Here is a 12,166-nt window from a genome sequence, read left to right as displayed (position 1 = left end):
CACTCCATGATAATGCACATCTATTGAGGCTGTTTAAGCAGACAGAACTCAGTTGTTCAGGCTACAATATTATCTAAAGTATTCATCATCAAATGCATGATAAATGAGTCCTTCTTCTTCTTTTCATCTGCAGCAATACAAATAATCCCACAAGCTTCTTACAAGAGAATATTTTGCATGTTTGGATTATTGTTCCAACAATGTAAGCTGTAATATTTGAAATCTAGACAAGCAGCTGTTAACTAACATTAGTGTCAGTAAATTTTGCAAGGGTAAGATTTTTTGTGAAGATGTCTTTATTTGCACCCGTTGGATCGTCCTGATCAATACTTTGAGAATCCTCTTTTTAGGCCATCAGGTGTCGTTCCAATTTTTTACCTGATGCATCCCTGATTTGCATGGATTTTATATATTTGTGGATTACTTGATTTGTTGCCAATATTTTTTGAGAAATTTTGAACATATGGAGAAAGATCTCAAACTGTAAGAAATCTGCTGTCAAATGATCTTGAAACTAAGAGCATAAGACGGAGCTGAAGAGGTTTCTGTTCCATCCATTTGTTTTTCCCTTGTAGTAAAATCCCAGCATTCCTTAATGTTGTGGACATTGCTGGCCTGGTGAAAGGTGCTCATGTCGGCCAGGGCCTGGGAAACGCCTTCCTCTCCCACATCAGCGCATGCGACGGCATCTTCCACCTGACACGTGAGTCATTACTTACTTCCTTATGACATATATTAATATGGTAGACCACCGCTGAAGTTATTTATTCAACAATGTTTTTTGAAAACAGAGTTTCTCTTAGTTTTACTCTAAGAACATTTGGAACTAAGATCAACTTTGTAGTTAGAATAAATGAAGGTAAATCAACCATTAGGTTCCTACAGGAAAGCCTCTTGGACAAAAATCAGTCCTTTATAATTTTTTTAAACTGCTTGATTTAAATCGGAGCAAAGGAGGTAAGTGTCTTGTTTCTTATCAGATTGCTTTTTTTATTATTATTATTTCCATTTTATCTTCATAACCTTTCTGACATTGTTCTTTATTTACCTTGTTTGCAAATATTGCTTTCTGCTGTGACAGACTTTAAATCATTTTCAGTGTTTGTTCTACACCTCTGGTTCTTTTTCATTCTCGTGGTCTTTGTCTTGGCCAATTAAAGTGTTACGCGCTAGAATAATTCACATCACAGTGAGTAAAATGAAGAAGAAGAAGGTCCTTTTAGAAAGAAATTGCAGACTTTGTTTGCTGATTGTATTGACTTTCCTCCTGTGTGAAAAGAGCTCTGATTGGAGCAGGTGAGAGAGCGAACAGATGGAAAAAATGTTTAAAATGCAGGCGTTCTTTCATCTTGTTCTTAAGTTATCGGAGACACATTACGTCTCTGGCAGGGAATTTTTCCTCTTTGTTTGGTTCATCTTCACATTTTGAGACGTTTAAATTAGAAAAACCCCGCACTGCAAAATGTAATAATGATTTAAAGGACCTGTCAGGTGAAATTAACTGTTTCCACTTGAGTTGGCAATGAGTTTTCTTGTAATAAAAGTCATATAGCAAGATTTATGCTATTCCATTATTTTTAATCATAAGCAGATACCAAAAATATGATTAACTTAGAAACTTTATAACTTAGTTATTATATCTGTGGCTTTTCAGTCAATTTTAAGTCCCTTTGTTCCCCCATAACAGACAGTAAGCAACAATGAATGGGTACTTTTAAACAGTACAGCCAATGTTTCTGAAGCAAGATTTATTGTGCTGTTCTGCCACAAAACGGAAGAGTTACTGTCTAATTTTAAAAAAGGAAAAAATTAGAGATGCCCAAGACGTTTTGGTTATGCGAGACAAAGAGAGTACACACCACTTTCAGTTTTATGGTTTTATATACAGTTGCATCCCAAAATCATTCAATTCCCCCCACTCCCCCTTGCCCTCCACCCACTGCAAATCAGGATTATTGACATAATACAGATTAACAGATTAAATAGTTAAATAAAACTGCAACAAGTATATTCAAATTCAACACTAAATACAAACATTATTGACTTACGTCAATGACTGCGTCAAAGTTAATCAATCCTCTGAACCACCCAGTTCACCCGTTACGTCATGTTAGGGATGGCTTTGCACAAACAAGGAAAATGTTTTAAAAAAAAGATACCAAAGGCTCTGAATCTCCCTAGAGGCATAATTTGCTAGGTTAAAGTTAAAGGAACAGTAGCCGCACACCTTAGTGGCAGAAACAGAAAGTTATCAACGACTGCCAGCAGATTACTGAGGGGACAAGAGGTCTAAAAACCTTGACTGACCATAGAAGACCTGCAGCTGAAGAAAGGCTGCTTTTTCTAAGAGGTATAAGGCCAAACACTGTAGGTTTGCAAAATAGCATCTGCATGAATCAGAGGAGTTTTAAAACAATGTCTTGTGGAAATTGAACAAAGACAGAATAACATTTTAGTGGATATTATTTCAACACAACTGTAAATTAAGTGGATATTATTCTGAAATCACATAGCTTTGTTTTTTGAGGTTGGTAAACTGATTAATCGTATCTACTGTGCAGGTTGGTGTACTTATGGTCACAAAATGCTTGGGCTGGAACTCTTTATCAATGTAAAAGTGTTATGGTGGGCTCAGTGTTTCACATTTTATGCTCTGACTCCCAAAAAGAATCAAAGGCATTTTACAGATTCAAGTTTAAATCACAAAACAAATTATTTGCAATTAAAACAATGCGGGTTCGTAGGGTACAAAGATAAAGGACACAAAAAGGCTGAAGTTCTGAGTCGCGTTGTTGTAAAAAAAAAGGCCGATGGATGGCAAACAGCTACATCAGTGTCAGGCATTGCTAACAAGAAGATAGAAATTCACTGGCGAATATCAGTAACAGAGAACAAGAATAGAAATGCACTAATGAATAAAGAAGGAAATGTAAAAATAAATTAAAAACTGTTCAAATTTTATCGTCTTGGATGGAGTAGCTTGTCAGCTAATGAGCAATTTCTTCTTAGGGATCAATAAAAGTTGATTTTTACCAAATATAAAATTATATTTTTCTTCAGTAGGAGCTACCTATTGTTGTTTCACATTTGTCTAAGTATGTTTTTTTTTTTATAGGAAATGTTCCTCTTTGTAATTGCCAGATTTTTTCTTGTTTGCATTCGAGTTTGTCATTCTTGTGATGGGCATTATGGTGTTTAGTGCAGTATATGCAGTAGCATTACTCATGTTGAGTTATGGATATTTCATATACTCTATTGTAAATGTGGTCAAAAGGACCCAGTGTTCCTTTTATTTTTGACTGAGGACCAAATGTATATATCCCAGATGCTCACCCCAAAACCAACTCTTTTGTTTCCTCTCAGTCAGAGATGGCAAACATAGCGATCGGAAATAGAAATCGAAAGCTTCTTCTATGCAGCTATCTGCTCTGGCATGCTATTGTTTCCACACTTGTCAAGTCTTTAGAAACAATGCGGTTTGTTTCACAAGTTAAACATTCAACATAGCAGCTTTGGTTTTGTAATTATATCTATCTGAGCAGAGTGCAGCGCAGAAGCCTCTTCTTTTATATAGCTTGATTATATGCTTGAGAAAATCTCACTTCTTCTGTTAAGATTGGGATTTTTTTTGTTAGGTTTTTTTTTTTTGTTTGTTTGTTTGACTTTTGCAGAAGTATTCTTAGTTCAGAGTTTCAATCAAAGCTCACAGTTATTTTATTGTTGCTACTGAAATTCAACTTTAATCTCCTGAATCTGATGTGATTAAAACATGAATCGAATCAAATTATTTCATTTTATATATGTTTTTTATTGAAATGTAAGCAAAAAGTCTAAAACTCACAGTATATAGATGGCCCTCAAAAGGTACAAATGCCTTGATTTTGTTTGCGTTGCACATACATGTTATGTTTGTCTTCAAATTAAAAAAATGACACAAAATGTACCTTTATGTTTTAGTACCAAAATGTAACAATTCATAGAAGAACATAGACAACAACAACAAAAAAACTATGTGCAAACTTTACTTTGAAGGAAAGGCCAGCAAAAGTTCAATCAAAGTGCAAATTACTAAACCTATATGTCTTTCAAGAATTTCGACAGTCTGTTAGCCTAAACCACAAAGTTATTATTTGCACAATTAAGTATCTTTACTTGTCCAAAATAGGTTTTTATTGTTAATCAAAAATCCACATTGACTTTATGGACCATTTTTGTAGATCTATTGTAACAACTTTTCATATAGTTGTTCTGGTCCTTAGGTAAAAAATAAATAAGCAACTTTGACACTCTTGCATCTCATTATTCTTGTAGAAATGAAGATGGACCTGTAGAATAGCACTCTTTTGGGGTGCTGTGGTGGCGCAGGGGCGAGGCACAACCCATGTATGGAGGTCCTAGTCCTCATGCCAGTGGTCGTGGGTTCGATTCCTGGCCTGGTGACATTTGCCACATGTCTTCCCCCTCTCTCATGACCCTCTTTCCTGTCAAATTATCTTCAGATAAAGGCCACTAGAGCCAACAAAACCAAAAAAAAAAGAATAGCACTCTCTTTCCTCCACCTTTAGACAGGAGCTGTCAGTCAGCTGCATAAGAAAGTTTAATTGAGAGGATATATTCAAAAGTTTTCCTTACTTTCAGATAGATGGAAAATATTTTTAGAAATACTTTGATTGGTGAAAGTCACAGAAAACTGTGGCTAGGCTAATACCTAGCATGCTTTGAGGTATCGCTGTCAGGCTTCAAGAGCGAACATGCATATGGGTAAAATAAAGACACTGATAGTGCAGGTACACCAACTTGTCAATGTAACCTTAGAAAGAGTAGAACAGTAAAGACATAAAAATGAGCATATATAATAATTCAAAACCACAACAAATTTAAAGTTGTCTTTCACTTTGTATTGTTTTAGCTGATTCTTGTTTTAAGTTTAATCTTTCTCAGGAATTGGGATTTAATTGAGAGTCTGAACCTGATTCCTAAAATATCTATAAATATTATAAATCCCATGAAATCACTATTATATCATATTTTATGATTATATAATAGTCAGAGTGACTGTCTGCAACTCAGCTTTGATAATAGCATAGATTTTATGAAAGCTGTGGTAATAATCAGTCATATAACAACATGGAATGTTATTTTAGTAACAGTAAATGCCTTTAAAGAAAATTATATATTTATTTTACCATTTTATCATTTTACTATTACTATAACTAACTGAAAACATGGTGTTTTTTTCTTAAGCAGCCCCTGTTGACTGCTTTCTTTGTGGCAGCTACTGAAACACTTAAACCTTAGTGGGAAGTAAGTTAAAATGGATTTATTTTCTCTTGAAGTTTTCCCTCTTCAACATACATATTTTTTTTAAAATCCCCAATAGCTGTGAAAAGGCCATATGAACTCTTCTTTGTGGTGACAGCTTGAAAGCTTATTCTGCTAAACTCACAAGGCTTCTGTTCCCATCGTAAAATAGTTAGCGGGATAGATGTTACTAGTCTCTCTGCAGTGACCGGAAAACAATTGGAACCCAACAGTCTGAGACAAGACAGAGACATGTTCTACTTCATCTCCTCTTCTGTTTCAAACTCACGACTCTGCCAGTTTACCTGGCCTTATTCCCAGATGTTTGCTTCCCAGCAATTAGATGTTTGAACGCTCACTCAGGGCCTCCCCCTCCTCCCCATCATCACTGCTGGAAGCATTGAGTTCAGCGCTAACGAGGACTTATTTATGGCTGCATGATACTCAGTAAGTATCTAGCCTTGAGATACCAATGGTAAAGCACTGTTAATCTTAAGGGACCTTCTGTGGTTTTGGGGCGGCCAAGTGGAAAATAGCTGTTACATTTGGCAAAGACGTTTCTGTTGCTGTGATCTTCATGCTGTCAGCGCCCGAAATGCCCGGCTAAGTTAAAGCTTTATTATTTGATCATTCTGCAGCTTGAAGGTGGAGGTTGAATTTTGAAAAGAAAAAAATATATATATAAATAATTGTTGTTGTACCAAATGTACAATTTCCGTCAGAGTTGTTGTAGATGCTGGTTACTGTGAGTATTACAGCAAATATGAACATGCCTCTGACTGACTGAAGACACTCAGCTGTTGTATAACAGCCTAATAACGAAGATATTATGGGTTGTTCATAAGTTTATTGACTTTATGGACAATCCTTCTTTGCACTGTCATCTCCAGTGTTTCCACAGCAGCCTCCAGATCAGAACCGGGCTTCTTTATCAGCTTGTTTAGCTTTTTTAGGTCCCTGTCTCTGATGCTGCTACCCCGACAGGTCTTGCTGAAAACTCAGAGGGACGTTCGCTTGCTCTGTGTCTTCCTGCATACAGATTCACTAGTGAAGTCTGTTAACGTCACCCTGAGACATGTACAGAAATCCAACCTTTACTTTCAGCTCATGTACTTAGTGAGGGAGAAATCCGTTTTCAAGAAATTATTTTTAATATGACCGCTAATGCTACAATTTTTGGCCCCACTACCAATTTAAATTTCTATTAAAATTTCTACGTTGAGAAGATTGTTTCGTGATCCCATTATCTTTTGTCTTTGTGCTGCTGACTGAATATCATGTGACACAGAGGTCCTTTTCCCTTACACTCTCTTCAAAATAAGAAAGACAAGAGAAAATATCATTCATTCAAGGAAGATATGTGCTGAGCAGGGATCGCGTTAACCGGATATTCTCTGTATTTGTTTTTTTTTAATAATAATAATAATAATAATAAAAAGGAATTTTCTCGTTCCCAGAGTTTAGTTACCTTAGAGGTACATTAGAGGTGTATTAATTCCCTGTGACTTTATGTTGTATGAGTGACTCACTGGAAAAAAAAGAAGTACCTGATTATCTCAGCCACAGGCGTTACAAGCAAACTAGACTGACTATTCAGGCTGAGGTGATTTATAGCTGGCCTTCCTCCCGTCTGACGCCAGTAATGGCTGCTCTCCGGGCATTCAGCCCTATCACTCATCAACTCACGGATTCTCAAACTTGACAAACGTCCAGGATGCCTCCGTCAGCCCAGTGCGCTTAGCAGTGAGTAAATATGTCATCTGCTTCCACAGCTTAAACAGTCAATATTGGCCTTTGCTGTTGCTGTTGTTTTGTTTTTTACTGCTTCATTAGACCTTTGTAATATTAATTTAGGTTAACTGATTGCATATGGAACATTTTTTTCAGTCTCATGCTCATTGCTGTCGTAATGATTAGTTTTGACAAATTAGACTTGAGTTTAAGGTCACAAAGCTTAGGTTCTCCTTGAGGATTTTCAGGTAGAAAGAAGAATTCATGATTTGGTACAAATACAGCATCAAAACAACCTAAGACTATCACTCCACCCTATGTAATTAAGGTACATCTTCCAAAAATTTCATTTTTTTTCTCCCCAGTGTACTAAAGTGTTATATTTCTTTCATATGTGACCAAGTTAACCGGATAACAAGGACTTCTCGGGCTATAAATACCTTACAATGGTGATAGTCTCAGTTGCCTTCTTATTCTTTGTCTTGTGAATCTTCTTGAGCAAAAACAGCAACACTGTATTATAAACAGGTCAGGAAAAAAAAGAAAAAATCCTCCTCCCTGAGCGTCATGTGGTTCTTTGTTTATGTTGGTTCCTGCTTTAAGCAATATTCTGACTGTAAAGTCTCAATCATGTGTCTGTGGTGGGATCGTCCTCCCTTTGTGTGTGTGTGTGTTTCCAGGCTGTGTTGAGGTGCTGTCGCAGCATTTAAATTAGCATTTTGCTTCGGCGAGAATGAAGAGTTTTTGTCAGCCTCCACTCATCGAGGATGATTAGAGAAAAATGTCTACCCATCTTGACTGGAGATCGCCACAGCTCCAGATAACATGCCCAGTGATTGAAGGTCGCAATATTTTGAATTCTAATGGGCCCGCAAGATGAATTGCCTGAAATAGACTGTAGAATCTTCCTGCTTCCTCTTCACACCCCCCCTCCGCCTGTCCGCCGTGAAAAGAACCACTGGGAATGGCGAGGCCCGATGATCATAGAATTATTGGACGGTGATTCTACACCCTTCAAAAGGGAGTTGCTATGGAGATCTCGTTCCAAACTGTGAAATGATTCACCTTTGAAAGACTGGAGGGCCTGAAAGCCGAACACATCATTGTTCAGGTGGCAGTTGGTTAGGAAATTGCCGGTGTCTGTGCAATCAGCAGCCCTGTAGTAGTCAGGGATCTGAAAAGGTTTGTTCTCTGGATGATGTGGGACAACAATTCCCTGCATACGACTGATCCTTTCAATCAAGACGCCCTCGTGTTTAGAGGTTTAACAAAATAAATGGGATGACAGAGGTTAAGCTAATGAAGAGGGAATTAATGCGACTGCTTTCCTTGTTTTTGGTTCGAAATCACAGACTTCCTTGGACTTTCAGCTGCATTCAGGTCAGACATGTCTGTACAGGTTACTATAAGCAACACTTTTCCTCTTTGCCTTTCTAGGGTTACGATCATGATGGTCATACACGCTTTTAAAATTCATCTTTTATGGTAAACCTTCCATGCACAATTAAAGACATCCAAACACACAAACAACACTAGAAAAGATCAGATCATTAACAAATCACACATTTATAGAGGATGAGGAACCGAGAACCACCAACAATTATGTAGTGAATAAACACCAGAAATGATTATTTAAAAAGAAAATCATTGAAAGCTAATCAGAAATATACTATCCATCCATTTTCTTTCACCCTTGTCCCTCAGTGGGGTTGGGAGGGTTGCTGGTGCCTATCTCCAGCTAACGTTCCGGGCGAGAGGCGGGGTTCACCCTGGACAGGTCGCCAGTCTTTTGCAGGGCAACACAGAGACACACAGGACACACAACCATGCACACACACACTCACACCTAGGGGCAATTTAGAGAGACCAATTAACCTGACAGTCGCGTTTTTGGATTGTGGGAGGAAACCGGAGTACCCGGAGAAAACCCACGCACGCACAGGGAGAACATGCTAACTCCATGCAGAAAGACCCCAGGCCGGGAATTGAACCCAGAACCTTCTTGCTGTAAGGCAACAGCTCTACCAACTGCGCCACTGTGCAGCCCAGAAATATACCAATATCTAAATATTTGTAGAAAAAGCTCAAGTTTATCGTGTCTAAGCTTAAGAAAATTCACTGTCATCAATGTTTTTATCATTAATTAGTACATCAGTACAAATGCCAATATAGATCTGAGTGTCATCAGCGTGGCTACGTAAATTAATTAAATGTGTTTTGATGTAATCCTCATATGCTAATGCATAAAATGTGTGGCGCCTGGTATTGAACCTTGAGGTTCTCTGTGGTCAGAGTAAAATAGTGAGATATAGGTTGAGCCTCTTAAGGGGCTTTTAAAGAGTGATTTAAGTTTGTCTCCCTAACTGTGAAAGTTATTGTGAAACCATGACTGAGTTTAAAAACGGTGGTATGAAAAATTGAGCCTTGGGGTATTCCAAAGTTTAACCTCTTCCATCCCTTTGAATAATTTTCTTAAATTAGAAAGAAAGGCAAATTAGAAGTTGACATTCACTTTTTTTTTAGGAAAACAACATCTGAAGACAATAGTTTACATATTAATAGCATAATTTCCCAAAAAAATGAAGACATTTTAAAAAAAGAATTAGGCATTGGGTCTAATATCCCACTTTTTTGCCTGAAATATGAAATAAGATCATATTTCCAAGTATATCATCCATACACAAGAAAGAATATATATTCTGTTAATGCTACAATTTCACAGTGATCAGTTTTGAGAAATGGGATGCTTAAAACTTCAGTAATCTCTGATGGAGTACCACCAGCTTTTGGTGTCAAACAGTTTTTAGTACCCAATGTAGCTGCCGTAATTAACATTCGCTGTAACACAACACGTCTTCCATGAATTTAGTTCTGGATGCCAGATTTCTATCAAATCCATGGAACCGACTGAGCACAGGAGGTTTCCTGAATGAACGTAGATACCCTCATGTATATTGCTTGTTTTTTTATGCTTGGAAGTCGTCCATGATGTGCTTTCCCCCGACAGACTCATAAAATAGCTTTTACTGCCCTGAATGCCAGGAGGATTGCGGCGCTGAGTTTGCATGAACATTTTTAAAGGCAGCGTTCAGGAATGCAAGTTCTTTAGATGTGCTCTCACCCATCCTGCATGTGAAAACACGCACAGGAAGTAAGAAGTCAATGAATACTGTAATTTACCTGAATTATGTTGACCACATATCCTCCCAGTGCAAGCAGGAGCTTCAGAGGAGGCACCTCAATCAGTATTGATCTTCCCTTTGCACGGATAACTGCCTGGTCTGTGTGCCTTGCAGAAGAGCAATGATTTAGGATAACTTAAGATTACTTGATGTTTTTTGTCGTTAAACTCATGCACACTCTAAAAGAGGAGACGTTTCCCAGAAGCCGGGTTGCAGAAAACATAATGGAGTTAATGTAAAATCACGAGCCTTCTCTGTTGTTTTGTTTTTCCTTTTAAAATCACTCTCATTTGTAAATGTCAGAATAAGTTATTTCTTCTCGGGCTACATCTGCCTGGGGTGCTGCTGTAATTTTGAGCAGCTTAGCCTGATCCCTAATCAGGCCATTGAACGCAACTCGCTCTCCAGAGAATAATCCCATTGTTCTGTCACCAGAGGAGCACCTGTTAATAGTGTCTTTATGCATGTCTACATACACTGCTCGAACCGAGGCAGTAAAAATTGAATCGTGGGACGGCGCTGACTCCTGAAAAAGGCCCCCTTTCAGCGTCTTCCCTTGTTCTCTCGTGTTTTTATTGTCTTACACGCACGCGGCTTTGTGCGGCGGCGCCGTTTCATAAAGCCTGTCTTCGCTGCCCTGACCCAGTTGTTAAAAGGACTAATTGTGGAGATTGGCCCATCAGATTTTTCTTCTCCTTCATGCATTTGTTGTCCAGCTCTAAGCCCTGAATGGGAAGGTGGTTAAAGTGGATGTGAATGTTAAATTAGGCGAAATGAATTGAGGAAAATTACTCTGGAATGAGAGGACTAAATATTGAGTGGTCAGCTGCGCTTGCTCTTTAAAAGCTTGTTTGAATTTTTGATTTGGACGTTTTCTTTATCAAAATGTTCAGGAATTGCTGATTATCTTGGGATTTGTCGCAAAAATAATCGTTTTATTATCACTCTTAAAAAACTGTGTCTTTAAATGCTTCATATTTTCATGAAGCTTTTTAACACTGATTAAGAATCAGTGAACGTATACCTTTACCGTCTGAGAGACAGTGCCTCAGAACTGTACATCCTCATTCTTCATAATGTATGTATACTCTTGCAGCTAACAAAATGATTACTTTGCATTATATTCCCAGAGTTCATGCAGACACAATGGCAAATTTTTATTCCAATCAGTGCTAAACAGCGAGCTGCTAAATTGGAGCGGCAAAACAATAATTCCACTGATTAGCCCCTTTCTGTGTGGCGTAAGTGAACTGTTTATACTGTGGAGTACCTCTGCAAGAGGAGAGGAACCAAAACAGCCTGATTAGGCAAAGAGTAATTGAATAAGTTCATTTCACCATGAGGACAAGGCACAGGATGACAGCTTGCACCAAAGTCTGCAGCTTCTGTTGACTCGCATGAGTAATAAGGTGTTGGGTGTTGGATGTTGGGATGTGACGCGTTTTGATGTTGATTGTAAAAGCTGTCTGGAGGGCTTTTATGAAAAAAAAATCAGGTGTTTATCACTGCTTCAGCCAGTAAAAAGGATCGTTTTGGTATCTGCATATTTGAAAAAGATATAAAGATTCAATGATGCCGAGCCCTTGTTATCAAATAAGGCAAATTAAGCCAAAGTGCAGCAATTCGCTAATTATTTTAGCTGTATGTGTCCTTGAAAGACAAATCCAACTTGTGACTTTTGAAACTATTTTTTTTTTATATGCAAACATTGGAGTCAGCATTGCTGGTTGCCTTTTTTGTGAAATACTTTCACTCCTCCATCTAGAGCCCCCTTTTACTTTACTTTTTACTAACTGCAAATGTTGAACATAAAATAGACGAAAACCTCATTATTATATTTTTAAACAGAATCATTAAGATCCAGCCATGACTCAACATAAAATAGAGGAAATGGTGAAAGAATAACTTATTCAGAAATGATTCAGATTCATTCTTAACATCTGAATATTATT

General features: G+C 37.7%; 1 protein-coding gene across 2 annotated transcripts in view; it reads left to right on the top strand.

Moving 5' to 3' along the window:
• Positions 1 to 12,166, top strand: part of LOC103458345 (obg-like ATPase 1) — a 53,436-nt gene that overhangs the window by 4,994 nt on the left and 36,276 nt on the right. For both annotated transcript variants that reach the window (XM_081603330.1, XM_008399047.3), the window contains exon 4: positions 576 to 703. In XM_081603330.1, the coding sequence (XP_081459456.1) occupies positions 576 to 703 (128 nt within the window). The remainder of the gene's footprint in view (positions 1 to 575; positions 704 to 12,166) is intronic.

This window comes from Poecilia reticulata, chromosome 2 (genome assembly GCF_904066995.2).
Source record: "Poecilia reticulata chromosome 2, P_reticulata-male-v2, whole genome shotgun sequence".
NCBI classification, from domain to species: Eukaryota; Metazoa; Chordata; class Actinopteri; order Cyprinodontiformes; family Poeciliidae; genus Poecilia; species Poecilia reticulata.
The sequence above is the reverse complement of the archived record's forward strand: the minus strand, read 5'-3'. Positions and strand labels throughout refer to the sequence as shown.